The sequence below is a fragment of the Danio aesculapii genome, chromosome 9 (assembly GCF_903798145.1).
Source record: "Danio aesculapii chromosome 9, fDanAes4.1, whole genome shotgun sequence".
Taxonomy (NCBI): Eukaryota; Metazoa; Chordata; class Actinopteri; order Cypriniformes; family Danionidae; genus Danio; species Danio aesculapii.
In genome coordinates, this window is record NC_079443.1 from 22,663,661 (window position 1) to 22,690,471 (window position 26,811).

General features: G+C 40.3%; 1 protein-coding gene across 2 annotated transcripts in view; it reads right to left on the reverse strand.

Moving 5' to 3' along the window:
• Positions 1-26,811, reverse strand: part of nrp2b (neuropilin 2b) — a 145,286-nt gene that overhangs the window by 107,407 nt on the left and 11,068 nt on the right. For both annotated transcript variants that reach the window (XM_056465226.1, XM_056465227.1), the window contains exon 2: positions 25,731-25,905. In XM_056465226.1, coding sequence (XP_056321201.1) covers positions 25,731-25,905 — 175 coding nt within the window. The remainder of the gene's footprint in view (positions 1-25,730; positions 25,906-26,811) is intronic.

Here is a 26,811-nt window from a genome sequence, read left to right on the forward strand (position 1 = left end):
TCTTTTCTTGTTCTGTTTTTTTCCTCTCCTGTCAACTCCCGAGAAGTGAAAAGCCTTGCCAGAGAAAATTACAATTCGATTGTGTTTAAAAGGTGTTTGATCTCAATTAATTATGAAACTACGTCAATTATACGCAGCTAACAGGTTCTGCCTGGTTACTAAACAGATTCTTTCTCTGAAATGATTTAAAAAATTGACCTGATGGCAGGTACTGTAAATAATAATAATGAAAAAAGAAATAGAAAAGACAGGTGTGCTGTATTATCTGCTCTCATTTGAAAATGTGAATCTAAGAGTTTCTTTTTAAAAGTAATTGTGGGTCCAGCTGGCAGGCAGCGAGGGTAAAAACACTGCTACTTAGCACAGTGCTGTCGCGTTAATAAGGCTGAGGTTTATGTTTCTGTGCTAGCGGAGGAGTGTGACTCCACACAGCATGCTGTGCCTCATTTAACCACCAATTCAGCAAGCCTGTGGACCCTCCGAACATCTGTACCCTTCAGCGCTAGAGAGTCATTGTCTAAAACACTGCTCCAACTCTAGAGACAAGTGCACAGACAGAGAAATCAATGAGCCTTGAGTTGGAGAACTATGATTTCTGTCCTTTGACATATTTATTCAGTGTGCCGTGTGTTCCCAGACGACAAATACATTGTTCTGTCATAGTTTGGGGGACTTAATGGTGTTCTCAGTTATAATTTACTGGCATGTCAACTGAAGTCTCAAAGGTTTCTCATGAAATTTATTGAAAAACATTAAAAAAGACACAATTAGGCATAGCAATTTTGTCAAAATTATGTTGACCCTTCCAGTAAGTGTTTAGCAATAGTTTAATAATAAAAGTATGGGGTTTATATACAGTATGTGACTCAGGATCACAAACCAGACACAACTAAATGAAAATCTGGAATAATCAAACAAATCAAAATACTGGCATAATCATCTTTAAAGTTGTTTAAATCAAGATTTGAGCAATGCATTTTACTAATAAAAGTTGAATTTTGATGTATTTACAGTAAGAAACTACAGTAAGAAAATGTTTTCATGGAAAATTATCTTTACATAATATTCTGATGATTTTTGGCATACAATTGCATTACTTGGGTCTTTATTACCTTAAACAAATTTGAATGAAATCTCTTGACCAAATCTGCATTTGTTTGATATATTGTATATTGTGTTAACAATTTACTATTGTGTAAACATTTACTATTAATATAATGGATGAAAATAGAGGAAAACTGATATATTTGTTGCTAGGATCCTTCAATGCATTTATTATTAATTTATACTTTAAACAATCGTCTCGATCAATTCATAGCATCCCTACTGAGTAAAAACATGAATTTCCTAAAAAGTAAAGTCTCATTGAAATCCATAAATAAAAATAAATAAATACAATGAAATAAATAAATAAAGTAAATAAATAATATATTAAATACAATAAAAATAATTACATTATTAAAAATAAATAAATAAAATAATTACAATAAAAATATATCCATAAATAAATAAATAAATAAATAAAAACAATAAAAATAAATAAAAACAATAAATAAGTAAAAATTAAAATAAAAAAATAAAATAAAAACATAAATACAATAATACTTAAAATAAAAACAAATAAATAAACAATATAAAAATTAATTATTAAATAAAAATAAATAAATAAACAAATACAATAAAAATAAATAAGTAAATACATTTATAAAATAAAATGAATACAATAAAATAAAATAAATACATAAATAAAAATAATTAAATTCATTTATTAATAAAAATAAAATAAATATTTTATTAAAATATACTTTAAACAATCATCTTGATCTATTAATTGCATCCCTACTGAGTAAAAATCTAGATTTCTTTAAAAGTAAAGTCTCATTGACTCAATGATATTTTCTAAAAATACTGTAGTATAGCAAGGATGGACAATTATCAGAATATAATAATTCTGAATTTAATTTAAACAGGCCAAAATTCACAGGACAATGACTGGAATTTGATTTAGAATAAGAAGAAATATTTCCCAGTGATGGGTTGCGGCTGGAAGGGCATCTGCTGCTTAAAACAAATGCTTGATAAGTTGGTGGTTAATTCCGCTGTGGCGACCCCAGATTAATAAAGGGACTAAGCCGAAAAAGAAAATGAATGAATGAATAAGAAGAAATATATAAGTAACTGAATTCTGGTCAGTTAAATGTTATTCCATTCCAGCTCATTATCTGCACAGACCTAATAAACTGATAAACAGTTTTTATATATGTAATGATTTCAAAGCCTATGAAACTTGAAGACCTCTATAAAATGTTCCACCTTTCAGTCTGCCTTGAGCATATAGCAACTTAATTCCATCAACTCTGTCTGTTTGTCTTCTTTTTGACTGGATTTTGGGTTCACACAATCTGTAAAGAGTAAAGAATGATATCTCATGGTGAGCAAAAAGCACCAAACACTCTCCAATCAAACATTTGTACAACCCTCCTCCAGTGGCTCTGATAACACGTCCCACCTCAGCTCTCGCACTTCTGGCTCTTTCCTCAAAAATGACAGGACCCTCTGTGATAAAGCATGAAAACATGACAGCGAGAGAAGATGAAAGTGGAGAGGAAGCATCTGACAGACGCCAGCAGCTGTCTTTAACCAGCCTTAAACACACAAAAACACTCTCAAAACAAACTTCTGCTCACATAAAACTCAACCGCACACAGTTCCGTTCTCCTTAAGTTAACTTTTAGGAGATTTTCAATTCAAATCAGTATCGTTTTTAAAAGTTACTCTCACTTTTTTTCTTCAGATTTGTCACAGTCACCAATTAACTACTCACAAAACTGTCCTACAAAAACAGCTTTCACCTAATACTGAGGACACATGCTGTGTGGGACCATAACAGTCACATGGCTGGCAAACATCAACACAAACACTCGCTTGTATTTGCTGCGGATGTGAGGCTAATTCGATTTTCATGGATCTTATTACTGAATGTTGTTACTATGGTGAATCTATTTGGGGTGAGCATGCCAGCATTGAGGACCGACCCAAAAAATGAGTACATACTACGTAAACTCCTCATTTTTTTGTGGCAAAGACTGATTTTGAGACTCCTCCATTTGTTTTTCCACTAGCAAATTAGGGTAAACACTATCTTTAGCACCCTGAGCTTTTTAAATCATGTGTTTGACTTGACCACAGTAGAGTAAGCAAGTATCTGCAGATTTACCCCTCCTCCTCTATCAGAGCCACATGTTAATTGTCTTTCACACGTTGCATCTATGAAGCAGGACTCTCTTTCACACCTGACAAAGCTATCAAGCACTTCACGTCCCCTGCAGATCCAGGCATCTGATAGGGTGAGCGCACACATTTTTTTTGCTGACAGTGTTAAAAGATTTAGTAATTGACTGCAATAAAGTTTTAGCAAAGCTGAGGGTACTTTTTGCTTGATTCTTGTTTTTTTCAGGGTCTGGAATAGATCAACTGGTCTAAATATGAGTTATGCCAAAATCACTCTGGACCCCTCACACCCAGCACACTGCCTCTTTGAACTTTTATCTTCTGGTCGACGCTACAGAGCACTGCGCACCAGAACAGCCTGACACAGAAACAGTTTCTTCCCTCAGGCAATCCATCTCATGAACACTTGATGATAATTATTGTGGAACCAGCATCACTACTTGCTATACACTTTTATACACATATACACTTACTTAACAACACACTTTACATGGCAATTTGCACATAACAGCTGCACATATAACGTTGTATATAGTAATAAACACGTACATACACTTGTCAATCTGTATATTTGCACTCACTACTTACTTCTATTTTTTTTAAATATATTTATTATCTGTTTTTTGTCCTGTCTCTGTTATCCTGTTGCACTGTAAAAGCTCTGTCACGAAAACAAATTCCTCGTATGTGTGAACATACCTGGCAATAAAGCTCTTTCTGAATCTGATTCTGATTCTGATGCAATGTTATTGAGTATTGAATATAACAACATTTCTTGCAACACAAAAACCCTAGAGAAATGCTGTTTTTAATTAGTTATATATTTAAATTATTTATTTATTTAATGATAATACTCAAATAAACAGATACATAAACTTTATTTCTGATGTAGTAAATTCTAATTTGGGCAACAACAAAAAAAACCTATTTCAAGATGCAAATATTTAGACTTCAAAACACTGTAAAACCCAACAGTCAACTTTACCACATGAAACAAGTTTAGCAAATTCAAAATGTACTGAAAGTTAATTCTACTCATTTGAAAACAGTTTTGAACTCATTGTTGAAGGTAATGAGTTCATTAAATACCTTATTTCTTCAACTTAAATGGAGTTCACAGTACTCATATAGATTCTTTTTTTTTTACTCAAATGGTTTGTTGCAATTGGTTTCCTCAAACGGTTTGAGTTACCTTAACTTTTTGGGTTTTACACTGTACAAATGACTGGAAACTGCCGGATATTCTGATTCTTTTTGGATGTTGCCATTTTACTCTCTTCTACTCTTGCTATTATTATTTACTTTTAACTGGCACTAGGTTCACTTAGACAATAGCACAATAGCACCTACTGGGGAGGAAGTTATAAAGATAGCAAGGGCTGTCTGATTGGTCAGATTTTGATAAACAAACTATTAATGCAGTACACAAATACATTACATTAAATATATTTATTGCACCTTTCTGCAATATGGATATTGCATAAACTATTATTTAAATGAAAACATGCCATCTAAAATATTTCTAAAATCGGGATTTTTTTCAGACTCCTATGCTTATGCTTAGTTATTTTACTTTAAAGGAAATGAAAATAACATATTCTATGCTATATAATTTAGATTACTGAAGCTACACACTGAAGCCTGAGGAAAATACTCATTTTAGAAAATTTCGAATGGTACTTATGCTGATGATACACAAGTCAACGTTTTGAGCAATATTTCTGGGCAACTTTGGGATATTATGCCATAAATGGGCAACCAGGTAAAAAAACAGGGTAACTAATTAGGGCAATGGGTTACAATATTGCTGCCCATTCATAATCAAAAAGTAGCCAAACAATGTTACTTTGCAAAATTACCTGACAACATTACTGTGATTTATATAAAAAGACAGAATGGACCTCATTACAGTCAAGAAGAAAAGAACATATCTTAGTTGGTAAATTACCACAGTATATATCTAGTTTGTTGGTGTACTGCTTAAATACTTATAATAGCAGATCAGCAGATATACTCTTACTTAAGATGCCTTTTTTCACACAGAGTTAGGTCGATCTGCATTCTCTAAGTATGCTCCATATGTATGAAATGAGCTTCAAGATACACTACATATGAAATCTCTACCACCTATCGCTATATTTAAACATATTTTAAAGACTGTCTATTTAGAACAGTGAACATGTTTTAATTATGTTGATTATGGTTTATATTATTTTTGTGTCTGTCTGTGTTGTGATATGCATTTTTTGTACCTCGTCCTAGTCAGCCTGTCTTGACCAGGACTTTCTGGTAGAAGATACATTGTCTCTAACGCCTCATTTCACACTATGAGCGGCTCGCAGCGGCAAAACAAAAACGACCATCCAATTTTAACGAAGAGCAAGCGACTTCCGGCAACCTCTGTCTACGGGAGTAACAGCAACTGTTAGCGACCTGGTGGCCGTGTCGAGGAATGCGACAAAGTTGAGAATTCTTCAACTTTATGCAAATGGAGAGTGACTTTCTTGAGCAACAGCCAATAGGGGCACTAGTAGAGCTCACATGATCCACTCTCAGCTAGCTCAGAGGCCAGTTGTATTTATGCTGTATAGACCTACACAGACATGCGTTTGATGCAGGTCGCCACCCAGAGCGACTGACAAAGTCGCTGATAATGTGAATGAGGCATCAATGGGACATTCCTGGTTATTTAATAATTAAATAAGAAAATAACTTTGCTCAAAAAGGAGCCCTGTGTATCATCAGCATTAGAGATTTTAGACACTTTAGGTTAATTATATATACTTTGTAGAAAAAAATGCTAACCAATTGGCACATCCTATTGAACCATATAAGCTTTAAAAAAGGCATCATTCTTGACTGTGAGCACACATACTGTATGCATAAATTGATCCCCATATCATTTGCTGTACTTACAGTAGGTGAATGGATTCAGATGCACCCTAGGCGCAAGTAAGTCTCGCTCATTTGACTGAAAGTAAATAATCACAGGCTTTGCCTAAAAACCTCAATCTTACCCAGTGGAAGAATTAAAAACCTGAAAGTGCCTCTAAAATATTAAGTGCTTGTTTGAGAGCATTCCCAGACTGTGCTCAGATCAGCCATTTGTTTAGTCGTAAAAACCAAAAAAGGCTATGAAGAGAGAAACAGAGGTTGGCACTGCAATCTGAAATGTGAGAATTCTTGGACAATGTCTACAAAATCTAATAAAGAATTCAAATTGTGTGTTATAATGGAATACTGTGCACTTTGAAAAAAGGGTGCTAAATAGCACTAAAAGTGGTTCATTGGCTCGTGATCATAGGGGAACTGCTTTAAGTGCTATACAACACCTCTGCTAAAAGGTGCCATGTAGAACCAGATTTTTAGGTTTGTTACACCACTCTCATATGTTTTGACATGAATGGGAATTTACTACAATGCCAAAAGCTCTTTTGAACCACCTTATTGCTATTCTAAGGTCAAAATGTATAGTGTGGGCATCGATATAGCAATGTTTGTATCTGCAATAGTCACATCGCAGAATTAGCCCATATGCCCAATCCCAATTCTATTTTTGTACCCCTACCCCTTCCCCTTGGCCCTTGAAACAGAGTGTGAAGGGGAAGGGCTTCAAGATTTAGCGCTACTAAATGGGACAGCACTACAACACCAGCACACATCATCAGATGACATTGCAATCTCTTCCTTCATATGAGATCAGATGATAGCGTGTGCTGTAGTTAATCTAGTTGTGTTATTTTTTGGTGTTTATCTTGAGGAAATGTACTGTGCTGTACTGTACTGTACTGTGCATTTACACCGGGGCCATATTCATCCATGTAAACACACCAAAAACAACATTAACATTATAGCAGACACTGTAAAAAGCTCATTCTCAGCCACTAGACTTTTCTGACAGGGTATTACAGTGTCAGATGTGAAAGTATGTTGTGGGACTACCATACAGGAGTTATTATTATGGATGATAGATAGCAAAATTTAGCGGTATTTATTTAAGCATTATTTTTTTTTTTAAAAGCCTGACAGTAAAACACAAATGCGGTTATGAATGTATTAAAACATATGCTTGTTTGTTGTAAAAAATTCGTAATAATGACAAAAAAATACTAAATTGTGCATCACCTGACCGTGTAATCTGAGAAATATTCATACCCCTTGGTTTCAAGTGTGGTCCTGAAAAAGCTCCTTTTCGAGGGCTATCTAGCCCTTCCCCTTAGCCCTACATCTTTAAGATAAAGAGAATTAGTACACCCCTACCCCTTTACATGAATGCGCAAAACGAGGGGTAAAAGGAAGGGCTAAGGAGTATAATTGGGCTTGGGCCTTAGGAAAGATAAAAGACATGATTTAATATTATTATTTTGAATTTATACAATGATGACCATTATGTTTTACATTTGATAGTTCAATTTCTTTACTTGAATACTGTTCAACTCCGCAAAAAAAAACATGAAGCACTATTTGTTTATTTATTTTTGATAATTCATGGAGATCCACTGCATAGAAAAGGACTTGTTCATCCCAGTGGATCTAAATGAATGAAATCTTTCTAAATAGAGACAGTCAAATTATATGGTGAAATTATATTCATATCGCAATATATATTGCAGTAAAACAAAATATCGCAGTGTCAGATTTTTCTAATATTGTGTAGCCCTAGTCTGGGGGCTTTGGGGGTAAAAAGGTAGAGAACCACATCATCTTCAGGAAATATGCTGTATCTTAATGCCGTTTTTAAAATAATTTTCTCCCAAATGAAATTGAATACTGAGTAGGGGATGGGCTTTCTTTTTGAGTATCATTACCTCATGGCAAACTATTGGTAAGGGGGGCGTGGTTAAAAAAATACTTTGGAAGCCATCAAACTGACGTGAATAGAGAAGAAAAAGAGAAAAAAATGCTCAGACTTTGAAGATTACACACACACACACACACACACATATATATATATATATATATATATATATATATATATATATATATATATATATATATATATATATATATATATATATATATATATATATACAAATATATTTATTTATTTTTTTTCTGTGGAAAAACTTGCACAGATTACGAATTCACCTTAAGAATAACAATGTGATACATTTTGTCCATTTTTATTTCTTGTGTACTTGCTAAAAATACTAAAGACAAAACAAACAAGTCTAATTTATACTATCATCAGCATATCAATCCTCATCTGTAACTCTAGCAAGCCTATAATTGTCATAACAGATACGCCTGATGATGTGATATGTGTGGGAGACCTGCGTGACCCCCTTGAGTCCTGTCCGGCTTCACACCATCCATCGATTCTTCATTACAAGCGGAAAATGCGCATTGATCAGCAGGACCCCAAGGGAGCCTCACGGAGCCATGATATCATCCACTACCGTTGGCCTCGCTCGAGAGGAAATCTAGCTGTGAGGTTAGACGCGTTCATTTGTCAAATCTATCATGAAAAAAAGCCCCACACGGAGAGACGGAGCAGGAAACTGCTGTGTAAAATTGTTCCTTTCATAGATGCACACGTCAGTCACGAGCAGCTAAGAGGCTAGTGCGTAGACTGTAGTATCACTACTGTCCCCTGTGAGGTTAGTGCAGGAACAAAGGCAGCTGGAGACGGTGGGGTGTCCCGGGGTCTGTGATCACAGCTCTGCATGTGGCCAGAGTTGAGGAGTCTAAAAATGCTCTCGGGCAATCGTCAGTTCAGATGGCCTTCATCAGAGAATACAATACAGAGACTTTACTGAGCATTGCCGTGGAGGACTCGGCTCCCCTCAGTGAAGTGTGAAGTAGAAATCAGTGTTAGTTGAGTATTGAGATTGGAGTACGTAATTAATAGTTTAAATTACTTTTCATTTTTATAATAGCATTTTTTTCATTTTACAATAGTTTTAGCTATTTTATACTTTTCTAAGATTTTTTTAATTATTAATTTTAGTAAAGTACATCAAGTTAATCTGAACGTACTAACTGAGAAGTATGTAGTTGCAATAATGGTGATTAATTCATTCCTTCGTCTCTATTTCAGAGGTCGCCACAGCGGAATGAACCGCCAACTATTCCGGCATAGGTTTTACGGAGCGAATGCCCTTCCAGCTGTAACCCAGTACTGGGAAACACCCATACACAATCATTCACACACACACTCATATACCACAGCCAATTTAGTTTATTCAGTTCACCTATGTGATTGGACTGTGGGGGACACCGGAGCTCCTGGAGGAAACCCATGCGGACACTGGAAGAACATGCAAACTGGCCCATTCAAGACTTGTACCAGTGACCTTCTTACTGTGAGGTGACAGTTGTAACCACTGAGCCAAGGTGCCGCCCTATCGGACTGGGCGATTAATCGAAAAGTAATTGAAATCGACATTCAGAACCTATAATTGATCAAATTTTTTCCAGGTCAATATTTTCAATTACTTTCCCAACCGTGTGTGGAGTCACGTGACCCCGCTCAGTTAAGGCTGAATTATACTTATGTTTTATACTTACTATATTATTCTGATATTATACTTCTGCCAAGTGTAAACGTACGGTCCGGTGCAGCATTTGCATACGTGTAATAATAATAATAATCAAATTTTGTAAAACAAACATAAAAAACAAATTAAATAGATATTAGATAGTAATTAGACATTATTTTAAACAAATAATAATAACAAATGAGCTTTAAAATGGATCAAATTAAATGGTATTTTATTTCCCACGTGATATTAGCTTGCAAAAATAGATATAAACAGGGCAATATAGACAGGTCCTATGACAATATGAAAATATGTCAACGAAACAAATTTGCAAATATAAAACCTAAAATACTTTAAACAGAGAGAACATTTGGTAAGGTTATGAATCCTTATTTGATCTTCAAAGCAAAATCTGGGGTTTGATGGTAAAAACAACAACAAAACATAACATTAAAAAAAATAATAAAATGGAAAATGGAAAACGACTGCTATATTGGACCAGGTAAAAGAATCTCTGAAAACTCTATAACTTTAATTTGGTAATTTTCAAGGTATAATATATAAAGTGCAAACTGTGGATTCCACAGTCTGGAAGCCTTAGGGATGTTATCGCTCTACTGAATTAATAAAATCCCTGGGATGGAGGAGAATGGAATATCCATTCCTTGTGTATTAATATGGTGATTAGATAATATCAAAAACTGGAATACTGTGCCAGAGGGAGGAAAAGAGAGAGTAAAGAGAAAGAAAGGGGGAAAAAAACGATAAAGATGAAAGAGAGGGATAGAGAAAGAGAGAGAGAAGCATGACTTCAACCTGCTCAGCCCTGTTTCTATAGCCATGTCATTCAGTCGAGCAGCTTTGCTGATTGCATTACAGATATATCATGATAAATCAACCCGTGCTTATTATATTTATTCCACAATAATCTATTTATAACTTTCAAGAGCGGGACACATATGATGCTGTGCCAAGGAGTCATGGAACAATTCGATGAATTTGAATGAAGCCGCTATGACGAGGGAAATGTGTATTTCATGTAAGCTCCGAGCTGTACCTGCAAACTTTGACAGATTCACTTTTTTATGTTGCATCTGGTCCCTGTCACCTACCTGATGTTTCAGAGAGCTCTGGGTTTCATCACAGTCTCTGGCAACAGGACAGTAAACAGTGTACATCTCATCTCTCTTTTATCTTTTTCTGCTTATCCTTTTCATGACCTACAGTATAATGGCGCTGTTCCAAACGCTTTTATAGTTGAGCTACAGACATAAAGTCTGTTCCAAGAAGGAAGGCAGAGTAATTAGTGCTCCTGTGATTCTGACTTATGAGTGGGGGGAAAGACCAATAACAATACATGACTTCAAATGTCTTCTTTTAGCTAGTTACAGTTCAGATATTACAACTGATGTCATAGAAGTGATAAAAAGGGTATCAATTAGCCAACACTGTCACACCAAGATTCATCCAGTAATTAAACAAGTTCAACTCATTCACAACAATTTATTCATATTAAATATTTTGAATTACCACGCAGCAATTAACACTGAAACTTCCAGAATTCTATAACTACTAGAGTACTAGATGAGAAGCTGCGTACCTCACTTTGTCTGGCAAGTTGGGGAGCAAAGGTTTTCATTACAGTGAAAACCATATAGTTTGTCCTAATTATCCACAACAGCAATGTTAAAATTTATTTTTAAAAAATGCTTGTTAGTTCATTAGTTCACCCTCCGCTGTTTACCGTGCACTAACACAGACGAGTCGAACGATCTGCTTGATGACTCGACTGATCTTCATGGCTGCTTCGTGCTCGTGCTCCAGTCTCCGTGTATCTGTGTTTGCACTCAGTTTACTGCTCTTCACCTAGTGCAAATACAGATACACGGAGACTGGAGAGCGAAGCAGCCGTGAAGATTAGTCGAGTCATCCGTGCTCAGCGGCGCTTCAATGTTAGCAGGAAAGAGACGGTTTTAAAACTTCAGCACCGGGACAACACTATTACAGACAACACAAGGGTGTGCTACAGAGTACTGCAGTGTTTTATCGCTCACCGGGTTACATAGACTGAAGCAGGGAAGCGTCCCCACGGTGTTTAACTGGTGCCATGAACTGGAGCCTAGGAGGACACTTGAACATATTACTCTTAAAGAGATTGTGATGTGGTTTGATGCTAAATTGCTTTTAATTGTTTCAATTAAACTTAACTGAATGATATTAAAGTGATGTATACACCATTTCTGCATTTTGAAAGCTCTGCAACAGCTGGAGGTTTGTAGTCCACAGCATGTTACGGTTTCTTCCCACCTCAGCCTCGCTTTGGTTCTTTAAAATGGCGGCCGTGTGAAATAAGCGTATACTGAGAAAGGCCTGAGCTTGAGAGGCGAGTCATTTTAATCAGACACAATGTATGAAGGAAAAGAAAGCGGGGAGTAATAGAGTGGGAAATGGAAGGATAGAGATCAACACCAACAGTTAGCACTGTGTGTCATATGTGCTTGGTTTTAACTAGTTTAAGTTCAACTAGTCAACTAGCTTGAAGAATTCCCAGTAAGCAACTCACTAAACCCATCCCCAACAACCCTAATAAATAAATCCAACAAAACCAGATGTTTTCAATTTTCAAACGGTCTCTTAACTCTAAACCATTTCTATAGCTGTATTATAACAGTCATGCTTCAGATGGGTGGAGGTGGAGTGAAAATTACAGGCCAATGAAGAATAGACACAAAAGGGAGTTGAAGGAGAGATGAGTGGAAAGCTGAGGCATCAGGGTGTGGTGTGGCAGACAGGCAGACTAAACTTCACGAGGTTAAAGGGGAAACCCAATAGTGCAGCCAGTTTTGGCCACATGTGCATATAAACATCTGTCAGTTAGGACTGAGAGGCATGCCTGGATATGATCCCTGAGCTGCATAATCATATCTGACAGGGAAAACGCTCCAGGTTAAATAAATTAAGTATGGCACTTAGCTGCTGATGGAGCCAGTTTGATGTCCAGTGGAAAGATACTGAGCTGTTACTACATCGGGATCAACACAGATCAAATAAATAGCCTTCCCACAGTGTCTATACCACAATATGTGTAGAGGGTGAGCGTTTATGATCCATACAGACACACAGCGTATGAAATGGTATTTTCATCATAAATCAACTAACGTTAACCTAAAAATATGCTCATGTGATAATAATCCAGATTAACAGATTTCAATAAAGGCAAACATCTAATTAACATCACTGAATGATCTTGATTACACTCTCTTATTACAAAAAAGTGACTAAATTGTTGGGTTACATCATTCTGTTAAAATGTAGGTTTGAATGTTTGTATAGTCTACATAAAGGCCTGTGGTGGACACAGTAACGCTACGGTTACTAAAGTAACCCTTCGTTCCCCGAGGGGGGGAACGGAAATGCTATGTGGAAACTTCCACTATGGGGATTTCGTCAGAATCCAATCATCTGAAAGAGTATAAAAACGGGCCAATGAAATGCCAATGAGTTGGCAGCGTCAGCGTGCACAGCTGGCGTCAATGACAATCAGTCATGCTATAAAGACGCAGCCAGTGCCATGCTCGACATCCTTTTCTAGCTGAAGAGACTTTCACGCTCAACAGCTAAGGGACAATCGTTGTGGCGAAGGAACATAGCATTTCCGTTCCCCCCCTCGGGGAACGAAGGGTTACTTTAGTAACCGTAGCGTTCCCCTTCGGATGGGGAACTCCAATGCTATGTGGAAACTTCCACTATGGGGAAATCTATGGAAAACGCCACAACGAAAGAACCTTACTGCGCCCCTGGCGAAGGGTGTGCCACGCAGTAGAGCAAGCGCACCTACAACGCCCCGAGACACAGTCTTCCAACGTGTCCCCTGGCCCTCACTTACCTGTTCAGAAACTGTTATATTTTTCGGGGAGTCGCAATAACCCTGTAAAAAGGTTTTGATACGACAGTACGTTGGGAAAGCGTTCAGTCCCGATAGGGAGGACGCTGCGGAGCTCACCTGCTACCCAGAGGGGAGACCTGGTGACAATCTATGGACCAGCCCAGAGATGGGGGGGTCCTAGCATAAGGATGGTTAGCGGGGAGGGAAGACACGAGCCTGCCCTAGAAGGGGGGACTATACCGTGGCTGTGTGAACGTATGGGATCGCCAGCGGGGATCACACATGGCAGGCACCTATACCCAGAACGCGGGCTGACCAGCGGGCATGCCGACAACGTAACGGGCCAACACCTGACTCCTCCGCTGAGTCAGGTGCTGGGGGCCTCGGAGGAACTCTGCAGGGTTCGCCAAAGAAATGGGGAACTAAACTGACAAAGCTGAAAAAGCGCACGTATCTCCGGGTTAGGGAGAGTGGCGCAGCAAGCGTGTTTCGACACCTCAACCGAATCGTTTCCTCAATCACCAAGGGTTGCCTAATACCCTTGAGGAAACCGGCTCCACTCGCAGATTGTAACCTTGCAAATGTATTGGGTGTCACCCAACCCGTAGCTCTACAAATGTCTGTCAGAGAGGCGCCGCGTGCTAACGCCCAGGAGGATGCGATGCTCCGTAATGGAGTGCGCTCCCACCCCCGGGGGACACGGCTCACCCTGGCCCAAAGGCGAGGGAGATGGCATCCACTACCCAGTGGGCCAACCTCTGTTTAGATACGGCCCTTCCCATCTGCCGACCACTGTAATGGACAAAGAGCTGGTCAGAGGATCTAAGGCTCTGAGTGTGGTCCCCATATATTCGCAAAGCGCGAACAGGACACAACAATGAAAGGGCTGGGTCTGCCTCCTCCGCGGGCAGCGCTTGCAGGCTCACTACCTGATTGTTAAACGGCGTGGTAGGAACCTTGGGCACATAGCCGGGCCGGGGTCTCAGGACAACGTGAGAGTAGGCCGGCCCGAATTCTAGGCACGAGTCACTGACCGAAAATGCCTCCAGGTACCTAACCCTCTTAACCGATGCCAACACGACCAGCAGAGCTGTCTTCAAGGACAGAAATCTCAAGGATACTGAGTCGAGTGGTTCGAAGGGATCCCCACGTAGGCTCGTAGCACTACCGCGAGATCTCAAGAGGGTATGAGAGGGGGGCGGGGGAAAACATCCGCCTCGCATCTCTGAGGAACTGGATGATGAGGTTATGCCTCCCCACGGTGCCGCCATCCACGCATCATGATGAGCGGAGATGGTGGCCACGTAAACCCTCAGTGTGGAGCGCGACAGCCTTCGCTCCACCTGTCCTGAAGGAAAGAAAGCACAACACTGATCTGGCAAGATCGGGGGTCTTCTCGGCGAGAAGCGCACCACTCAGTGAATAGACTCCACTCCAGGGCGTAGGCATGCCTCGTAGAGGGTGCACTAGCCTGAGTGATGGTATTAACCACCGCCACCGGTAGGTTACCTAAGTCTTCCTCGTCGCGTCTTATGGACCCCACGTGGAGGTTCCACAGAACTAAGCGAGGGTGCCAGATGGTGCCCTGTCCCTGAGAGAGTAGGTCCTCTCTCAAAGGGACTCGCCAGGGGGGGGCGTCGCGAGGAGGGAGAGTTCTGATATCCAGGTCCGGTTGGGCCAGGGGCGCAACTAGCAAGACCTGCCCCTCGTCCTCCCTGACCTTGCACAGAAACTGCGCGAGTAGGCTCACTGGGGGGAGTGCATACTTACGCATGACTCGGGGTGGAGTCGCCATTCTCCCAGGGAAGGAGCTGCCGTGAGAGCCTGTTGGCCGCACGGTTGAGCCCATCCGGGGTGTGAATAGCAAGCAGCGACTTCAGCCGCGTATGACTCCAGAGGAGCAGACGGCGAGCGAGCTGAGACATGCAGCGGGAGCGTATACCCCCCCATCCGGATGGAATACGCTACCGCGGCCGTGCTGTCCATCCTGACCAGCACGTGTTGCCCCCTCAGTCACCGGTAAAAAGCGGCGCAGAGCGAGAAACACTGCCAACAGCTCTAGGCAGTTGATATGCCAATGCAGCTGGGTTCCCCTCCACAGGTCCGCAGCAGCATGCCCGCTACACACGGCCCCCCCACCCCATACTGGAGGCATCTGCCGAAACGACAGCCTGCCTGGACGCCTGACCTAGGGGCACACTGGCCCGTAGGAAGGAGGGGTCCTTTCCAGGGGGTGCGGGTGCGGTGACACAGCGCAGTGACAGTCACTCGGTGTGGGCCCGCGTGCCATGCGCGTCTGGGGACCCGATCGTGAAGCCAATGCTGTAGTGGTCTCATATGGAGCAATCCGAGCGGCGTGGCCGCGGCTACGGATGCCATATGCCCCAGTAGCCTCTGAAATAATTTCAGGGGGACCACTTTTTTTCTGTCGAACTCTCTCAGACAGTTCAGCATTACCTCGACGCGCTCTCGTGAGAGGCGCGCCTCCATAGTGATCGAGTCCAGCTCCAACCCGAGAAAGGAGATGCTCTGCACGGGGGCGAGCTTGCTCTTTTCTCGGTTGACCTGAAACCCCAACGGGCGGAGGTGCCGGAGCACCTTGTCTCTGTGCATAATCAATTGCTCCCGAGAGTGGGCTAAAAATCAGCCAGTCATCGAAATAATTGAGCGTGCGGATGCCGGCGAGCCGAAGGGGCGCGAGGGCACCCCCCGCGAGCTTGGTGAAAACTCGCGAAGACAGAGAGAGCCCGAAGGGGAGGACCTTGTATTGCCATGCTCGACCTTCAAACGCAAACCGCAGAAACTGGCGGTGGCGTGGAAGTGTGGAGATATGAAAATACGCGTCCTTCAGATCTATTGCTGCAAACCAATCCTGAGGACGAATGCATCGCGTGATGCGCATCTGCGTAAGCATTCCGAAGCGCAGCCTGTGAAGGCAGCGGTTCAAAATGTGCAGATATAGGATTAGCCATAGCCCACCGCTTTTTTTTTTTTTTTTTTTTTGGGGCACGATGAAGTGCGGGCTGTAAAACCCGCGCTCCATCTCGGCTGGAGGGCCGGCTCGATTGCATCCTTCGCCAGGAGGACAGCAATCTCCTCTCGCAAGACAGGGGCGGACGCAGGACTGACCCTGGTCGCCCGTGAACCTGGGAGGCCGTTTAGCGAACTGAATCGCATAGCCGAGTCTGGTCGTATGGATGAGCCATTGCGATGGGCTGGCCCGCGCTAACCAGGCAGGCAGAGCCCCCGCAAATGGTCCCACCCGCACGATCGCTGACGTGCCAGCGGCGGGGCAGCGTGGAGTGAGTGGGCTCATCCGGGGAGCGCTGGGGTCCCACAGGAGAGCAGGAGAGGAGATGTTCTCGTCTCGCACTCAAACTCCAGGAGAGGGGCTGGGAGTGGAGAGAAAGGAGACCGTTCTCTCGTGCTCCATGAGCCATTGGCGAAATGCACCGATCCTGCAAGCTGGAAGGCATAGCGTCCCAGACTGGCAGTGTTCGGGCTGTCACATCCGGAGGAGGGGAAAAGTGCTCTTTCACTGAGGATTTTGATGGCGTTTTTTTTTTTTTTTTTTTTTTTTTTTACGCCTTTAAATAACGTGCCCCGCCCTCCAGCGGGGAAAGAGCAAATTCCCTCCTCCCCAGATGGCCCGCCTCAGGGACGCTTCGCGGTCCGTTTTACCGAACTTAGCGGCGCCCTGGGCGGGGGACGCTGGTTGCCGGCGCGATGCTCGGCGCAGCCGCGTGGCCGGAGGCGCAGGCGGGGGCGGCGAAGCAAAGCTGCGGGCGGGCGTCCTCGGCGAAAAAGCAGTGGATGTGGATGGCTCGGCGGGGGGGAGCGGTCATACAATCCCGCCGATAGAGACCTCGCCCATCGCCTCCGACTGCTCTATCACCGGCGTGAATTCCTGGGCGAATTCACCGCCAGTGTCGCCGAACAGGCCAGCCTGGGATATGGGTGAGTTAAGAAAGCGAACTTTGTCAACGTCACGCACATCACCAGGTTTAGCCTGAGGTGGCATTCCTGGATCACGGATGTGATCATCGTCCTTCCCAGGGCACACACAGCCGACTTTTTTTTTTTTTTTTTTTGTAAGAGCATAGTCGGTTGTGGTGCGGAGCGCATGCTCAGTCCTGGGTCAGAACCATCCTCGCGCAGCCGGGCCAGCGCCTGCGCTTGGTAGCGCTGGTAGGTGGCCATAGCGTGCATGGCGAGGGGGAAGGCGCACGCAGCACACTGCGTGAGCCTACTGTGCCCATCCAGGAAGAAGGGGATGGGGAGGCTTAGAAGGTCTCGCCTTCATCCTCCACATCACACCCCTCTAATCGGTCCGGCCGCGGAGCTGGGGGATAAACCATCTCCAGAACCACGGCCGAAGCAGCCTGGGGAAGCACAGCCGCAAAGTCTGCTTCTGGATTCGACGCCGCGCTCAAAGTCCCGGAGGGAGCGAGCGGGTTCGAATCCTCGTCAGACCTTGACAGCCCAACCTCCAAGGATGGTGAGGATGGAAGCGCACGCAGATCGGGCAGAAAAAAGTGCCCTCAGGACAGCGTGAGTTTACTGTGCACTTCCGGGAAGAAGGGGACGGGAGGCTTTGAAGGTCTTGCCTCCTTATATCCTCCACATACACCCATCTAGTCGGTCCGGCCGCGGGGCTGGGGGATAAACCATCACCAGACCCACGGCCGAAGCAGCCCGAGAAAGCACGGCCATCACGTCTGCTTTTTAGATGCTAACGCCGCGCTCTCCACCCCGGAGGGAGGGAGCGAGCGGGCTCGCATCCTCATCAGACAATGACAGCCCATCCTCCGATGCAGCGATGGACATCTGACCCCCGGTGTCATCAGGTGAGAGAGCGACCATCCAAGGACGGAGCGCTTCTCTTCACCTGAAGCTTGGATGGAGCGCGTGGAGGAGCGAGAGGTCCACGGCCCGGGGGCGGCGGATTTACTCTCACTGAAACCCTCAGATCTGCCCGAGTGCCAACCGCAGTGCGGGGGACAACTGGGGTGGGTGGCTCTTTTGCAAGAGCGAGCCGCGATCTTAACTGCGCAACAGACATGACATCAGTGATGGCATGCACTGCCCGCGAGCACCGCATTAACATGCTGGACCCCCAGACATGAAACGCTGTGCTCGTGCCCATCATCCGGGGATAGGAAACCACCGCATCCAGAAACGCACGGTCGGAGTGACGTCTTGAAAAAGACGCGCTGCACGACCGTGTTGCTCTTTTAGGAAAGCTTTTTTCCTATATACAAACCGCTCTTGGAGGACCGGACCCAAAGGACGCCAGGCAAGGGAGAAATACCCAGCTCGACCATCTGCCACTGCGTATACGCGCTCTGGACCGGGAGAAGCTGCTTCTCGATCTCTCTCTGTAGACACAGGTTGGAGATACCCTCAAAGACTCTCTCAGAAGCTTCGTGAAAGGCTCTGAAAGCGAAAGGATGTCGAGCATGGCACTGGCTGCGTCTTTATAGCATGACTGATTGTCATTGACGCCAGCTGTGCACGCTGACGCTGCCAACTCATTGGCATTTCATTGGCCCGTTTTTATACTCTTTCAGATGATTGGATTCTGACGAAATCCCCATAGTGGAAGTTTCCACATAGCATTGGAGTTCCCCATCCGAAGGGGAACTGGGTATTTTTACTTCACTACTGTACTTAAGTAGATCTGCACTTGAGTATTTTATTTGTAGGAAACTTTTACTTCACTCGCTACAGAACAAAAGACTGTGTTTTTACTCCACTGCATTTCCTAAATGAAGCTGACTAAAAAGTTAGTCTGAAAAGGAGAAATTATGATAGACAAGATAGTGGTGTTTGATTCGTGAATGAGCTGAATTTTGTCAGTTAATTTGCTAAATTGGGTCACAAATAGCACTGAACAATTCATTTGTGAATCAACTCACTGATTTAAATGATCCATTCAAAAAGGATCCAGTAAACAACTCATGATTCAAATGATCCATTCAGAGTGAGTCTCCAGTAAACAACTCACTGATTCAAATGATCCATTCAAAAAGATTCTCCAGTAAACAACTCACTGATTCAAATGATCCATTCAGAGTGAGTCTCCAGTAAACACCTCACTGATGCAAATAATCCATTCACAGTGAGTCTCCAGTAAACAACTCGCTGATTCAAATGAGTCATTCATAGAGAGTTCCCAGTAAAAACCCACTGATTCAAATAATCCATTCAGTGTGAGTCTCAAGTAAACAACTTACTGATTCATCTGATTCAGTCATAGTGAGTGTTCAGTAAACAACTCACTAATTCAAACGATCCCTTCAGAGTGAGTCTCCAGTAAACAACTCACAGATCCAAATGATCCATTCATAAAGAGTCTCCAGTAAACAACTCACGGATTCAAATGAACCATTTAGAGTGAGCGTTTAGTAAACAACACACAGATTTAAATGATTCTTAAAAGAGTGAGTATCCAATAAATGATTCACTGAATTTACAAATGGATCTGAGAGGGTTAGGTTTTATTTAAAAACTGAACATTACATTTAAATTACGTAAATTAATAATTCATGTACATATTTTAGCTGCTTTAACACATCATAGATATAAAACTTGAATGACTACATACCATTTTTCTGAATATGTAAACACATTTTTTAATCACACGTCTTTTTTATAATCTTATTATATGTTCATATTTCTGTCATGAACACACTCGGGATTTAATATGGTAATGTATATTCATATGGCAATGTTGATGTTTTTGGTCTTGGTGGTATAGATCTGCTATGCTGCTGCTGCTTTGATTATTATAGCAGAGCAAGTACCTAGACCTGCTACTGTCAGTATATACACAGACAATGCCGTCTGAGAAAATAACACGCTGCAAACAAGCGGGAGTACATGAAGACAAACAAACCAAACATAACTGATTATGTATGAACAAACACTGCATAAGCCATAGACACTGTAGATAGGATTGCCAATGAGATAACCCCCCCCCCCCCCCCCGCCCCCCCCCAAAAAAAAAAATAAATAAAATAAAATAAATAAATAAATAAAGAATAATAATGAATTTAAAAAAAAAAGCAGATATATCGCTAAGACGTGATTATTTAGTTCTTTCCCGCCATGGGCAATAGGACTGCATGTTTTCTATCTATGTGTACCTGGGCTACCTCGCCAACCAGTTTATGATAGTGAACTATAATCTGTACGCCTGTGCAGCCTTGCCGAATGGCTTATCACTAGTGAACTTGACTATGTGTGAGCCTTGGCTACTTAGCGCATCGGCTTAACGCTAGTGAACTAAATGATGTGTTTTGTTGTTGTTTTCAGTATCTCCGTCATGTAGTTAATGATGCAGGAGCAGATTAGATCTGCCTGCGTACGCATAGAGTTTCATGGCAGAATTTTCATTTATATGTTATACATATTTATTATATTTATATATGCTCATATGTTGTGCCTATTTATATTCATTAGTTTTTGTAATAAACCAGTGTATTTGCTATGTACTATATGCTATATTATGTTAAACTTTGCACACTTTATAGTGAATAATCAGTGTGACAAGATAAGTTAATACAATTTTCCAAAATAACATTCATCAGTATTTTAATACTTAAGTACATAAAAAAATAAGCATTTTTATACTCTGACTTAAGTAAAATGGAAAAGAAAAACTTCCTAATTTTACTAGAGTAAGAGTGTATCTGTACAGATTGGAATCTGTACTTTTTCTCAAGTGTATTTTATCCTAGTAAATGCACAATGTAATTGAACTGTTTAACTCCGTCTGTAAATCTCAACAACACAACTGAAGGATCTGTCTGCTTCACAGAGTTTATTGTAACACCTTTCCAGTGTGAATACACAGAATCAACAGACTCTGTGTTCAAGCATGTTAATGGATAGATCATTTTACCACTTGTTTATTAAAGAAGTGATTGTGTTTACTAGGCATTAACAATTGCGATTGTGTTGGATCGCCAACAGAACTCGATACTCCCAACTTTGTCCTTAATTCATCTGCCTGGCCAGGGGACAAAAACAATAATTGTTAAAAAACAGCAGGGAACAAGTCAGGGAGTTTATAGAAACAAGAGAGCAAGAGTGTTGATTTTAGCCAAGAAGAGTCTGGCTTTGTGATAAACAGAAGAGGCTGATATATAATTTGTGCATTTATGAGGCCTACAGATCAGGCGTAACAGTAGCTTACATCAGACTTGGGCACTACAGGCTGTAAATAACCATACTTAACCTTTATGTGCTTTAAATGCTCGCAGAGACGCTTCAGAGAGCGATATAAAGATAGAAATCAGGGTCAGGATGGCTTCAACTTAAAATAGCATTAACTTGTAAAAGAAGTATATAAACGATAGTATACATGATCAAAAAAATGTAACATAATAATTAGTATAATAATAATAATAATAATAATAATAATAATAATAATAATAATAATAATAATTTTTTATAATAATAAATAAAAAATAATACAGAACACAAAAAATATAATATTTAAAATAATATAAAAAATAATAAGAATTACATTAAATAATATTATAATCATAATAAAATTATAAAAAATAATATTAAATATATAAAATTATTTTATAAACAAATAAAAAAAATCGAATAATTCATAATACCTTTTTCATGTTTTTATTGTTTATTTACATTTATGTTTATATATATATATATATATATAAGATATGTGTAATATATTTAAATAAATATATATAATAACTGATTTATTTTATCATAATATTTTACTAAATATTTTCTAGACTCTAGCATTCACCTTAAAAGGGAAATTTAAAGGTTTAACTAAGTTAATTAGGTTAACTAGGCAGGTTAGGGTAATTAGGCAAGTTATTGTATAGCGATGGTTTATTCTGTAGACTATCGAAAAAAATATAGCTTAGAGGGGCTAATAATTTTGACCTTAAAATGGGTTTTAAAAATTTTTAAAACTGCTTTTATTCTAGCCGAAATCAAACAAATAAGACTTTCTCCGTAAGGAAATAATATTATCAGACATACTGTGAAAATTTCCTGGCTCTGTTAAACATAATTTGGGAAATATTTAAAAAAGAAAACAAAAATTGAAGGGGGGCTAATAATTCTGACTTCAACTGTATGTATATATATATATATATATATATATATACCATATTCAATAGTAACAAATACTATAATGTACACTCTCTTGTGACTCTCTTATTAACACATATTCAGTAAATGTTTGATGTTAAACATATTTAAAATGTAGTGCTTTTTATTAAACATTTTCATTCAACTTTAACCTTGTTAGATTAAACATGCATTAATTAGTATGCAACAAAATCAAAAACACCCTAGCAGCCACCCCGCTCGACACTCTAGCAACATGACAGTGAGTTTTGCGAAGACAAACAATGCTCTTTAAAAATCTTCAAAAGACGTTAAAGTCTAGTCTGAACATTTGTAGCGCCGCAGCAGAAGAGAGCAGAAGACTGAAGGTTAGAAAAAAAAGGCACATCTGTTTTAAGTCTTAGATCTGGATGTGTTAACCTGAGAACTACTGGAAAACTGTCCACTTTCCTCTTTTCCAAAAGTGGCAACGTGTCTGATTCAATATGGAGTTCTGTTTACTAATGGACGCGCAACGAAATCCCCAGCGGGAGGAAAGCACGGAAAAGGATGTGTGATGTAATGGAACGTGCCGCATCTTCTGTCAATCACAGCGGGGCGGAGGGAGAAACAAAAAAAAGAAAAAAAAAAAGAAAGAGAGACGAAAATAACAACAGTGCTACCCCAAACCACCAAGGGGTAAGCAAAGCGCTGGAATGAAACACATATCAGACTTTCCTGTCTCCGTCTTTTGATCTCTCGCTCACTGGAAGTGCTCGGAGAAGACACTTTCAACAAAAGCTTCTGAAAAATTAATGCTCCAATTTCAACAAAGGAATGTCAGAAGCCGTTCCCGCAAATCTCTCTTTAAAAACACTTCTATGTATAATTAATAGAGCCAAAATGGTAATAAATGCCAAAAGGACAAAGGGGCAGCATTGAGTGAGAAGAGTGAGGGAGCTGGCAGGTTTTGACAGGCTTTATGGCTCTGCTGAGAAGGGTTTGTAAAACAAGACTCGTGAATGTCAAAGTCTTGCTAATTCCCCTCGAATTCATCCCACATTATGATTTAAAACAAATCCGCACAGACTGCAAAGGAACACAATTTGAGCTCTGTGTACTCTTATAATCCGGACCACGACTGCGTGCATTTCTGCTGTCGTCCAATAGAGGGAGGAGTGGACACAGCTGCCGGTGAAACCCACGCTGCGAGCTCCAGCCTGCACATTTCATGATTCCCAGAAATGTGTGTCAAAGCTTTGTTTATTGGATATTTAATTAAAGTGAAGAGAGTGTGTAATGTCGACGAGAGCCAGGCTCAGCTGGGCATCGCAGGAAGGCTCCGATAATCACTAGGCAAGAAACATCAGCAGTCTTTTCCACATCAACTCATTTTGTTTTTAAAGAAATCACTCGGTTTTCTTTAAGCAGCACACTTACTAGAAGTCTCTTAATAAAAATCATTCATTATTAAAAAAGAGAGAGAGAATAAGATGAATTGAATGAAATGCGACATTTTTCACTTTGATTTCCTGCAATGGCTTTTGGTTTCTTTTAGAGCTGTGCAATATTTAAGAAAGATGAGAAATGTGATAGTATGCTAACTTATTCGATATTTCATATGCAATGCAATATATATGTATATAACTTATAACCAACGTATATTTACTTAACGTATCATGCTTTTTAATTGTAAACAAACTAAAAATTGCTCCACTATTGTAGTTGTATCAAACTGAAAACATCAAGAACAATCAGGAAACACCTGAAACACGAGTCAAACTGCTTCTTTGCAATCTCACTGCATGACTTGATTGCTTGAACGTAAATTATTTCAGCATCCATACTAAAATCATTCATTTTTTTGGGATAGAAAATAAGTATGTCCACTCTGGCTTGTTTCAAAGATGAGAGTTGACATATATCTACTGTACATTGCTTGGTATGCTGAAAAGTTTTTCAGTGAGTGTGCTAATGGCAACACACTAAATACTTTTTTCTATTCACTTGCTCATTTATTACAAACCATTATGATATGTTAATAACCATATGCACGTTTCAAAATATTTGGATGCTAATTTGATTATTTGTCTATATTTCGCTATTTATCATTTATCTAAACATTTTCCCTGCAATGGCCATCGATTTGAGACATTTTATATATTTTTCTTTTTTAATCGTGAAGCTTTATATTTCATTGCTTACTGTAAAACATGGAGAAAATGGGCAAATGCATCTAGTTGCATTTTAAGTATAATTAGAAATATTTGATTAATATTGTTCAAATAATAATTTTTGGCCAAAGTACATTACAAAACATTGCATAAGTCAAAATGTACAATTTTTAAATTAATATTTTTTTTCTTTTTTATTTAAATTAATCATTAGAATATTAAGCAAAGATCATTTTCTGTACAGAAATTGAGTCAGCGCCAGTGGTGTAGTGGTTAGTGCGTCGACACATGCACTTCGGTGCTCACGGCGACCTGTGTACAATTCCCGCCTTGCGGTCCTATGCCGATCCTTCCCCTCTCTCTGCTCATGCTTTCCTGTCAATACTCTCTACTGTCCTATCTAATTAATGTGAAAACCCCTAAAAAATTATATATATATATATATATATATATATATATATATATATATATATATATATATATATATATATATATATATATATATATATAAAGGAATTGTATACATTTCCTACTGTAAATATTTCCAAACTTAATTTTTGTTTAGTAATGTGCATTACTAGAACTCAGTTTAGACAACTTCAGTATTTAGATTTTTTATTAATCCCAAATTCCAGATTGTCACACTGTTTAATTTCAGCCAAATATTGTCCGATCATAACAAAATATACATTAAACGAACGCTTATATTCATGTAAATGCATAAATACTTTTTTTAAATGTAAATTATTTATGACTGATTTTGATTTTAATGCTCACAATTTTAAAAACAAAACAATCAGTGAATAATACTGCTACTAACCTGGAATAAACACACTGACGATAAATATTTAACCAACTCACCTGCAGTCAAGTTTTTCCAGCTCAAAATGTGGGTTGAAGTTTAAGACGATCCGCTGGGATGGTTCAGGCGCTGTGATCACCCATCTGCAATTCTGGTGAGGCGGGTACTCCAGTGGGTAACCAGGTGTAGTGATGTAGCCTGCGTCACTGGCATCAAAAGTCCCACCACACGGCTCTGTGGAGATAAAAGGTGAAATACGTGATTCCTCAGCACTTGAACACTTCAATCTGTGCAAACTTAATCGTATTTTTAACTTCAAACCAGTTCATCTGGACAGTCATTTTTCAAACTGACTGAAGTGATTCGGTACAAATTAATCAATATGACACAAATGATTCCGAGCGACTCAAAGGAAATAGCTGACCTCTGCAAGTCAATAAGTGAAGCAGTCACGACTTGACAACTAAAAGCCACCATTCTGTGTCCCGACGTTTAGCACAAATCAACACGAGCTGGAAAATCAAAGAATCTGCTGTGTCCAGTGTCAAATGCGCCTGTCCCAGCTGTCATCTACCATACAACCGCATCACTATCAAGCAATCTGCAAACATTAAGACACAATCTTCACCAGTATCTCCACAATAAAGAATATAAAAAAAACACTCGATAACAAAGAACAAACTATTTAGTGACAGGAAGTGTGTCTGCATGAGGTCAAAGGTCAACCTAATGGTGCGGAGAACGGCCACAAAGACGCCTTTCTGAGTGGAAAGCGCATAGATAGTGCACTCATTCGCTCTCTCTCCCCTGTCTGTGTTTACCATTCTCTTCCCGAACAAGCCCTCGGCTCCCACAGCTCAAATAATTGATATGGCGCTCATTCATTATTGCTCTGATCATAGTATTGAGGCACAGCTGTTTAACCTCTGCTAGCACGGCACAATGTCGGCGTGCAATGAACACACATGTTCGAGGAAGGGCGGCGTATGAATGTTTTAACGCGCACAGGCACTGAATGATTTAAAGAAGCTTTGAGAAGTAGTCCAAAAAGGTATGTTGAAGAATGTTTTTGTCCAGGAAAGTAAAGTTAGAGGGTCCAATTATGTTATTTCATTACATGGAGAGGAAGACAAAAAGGAA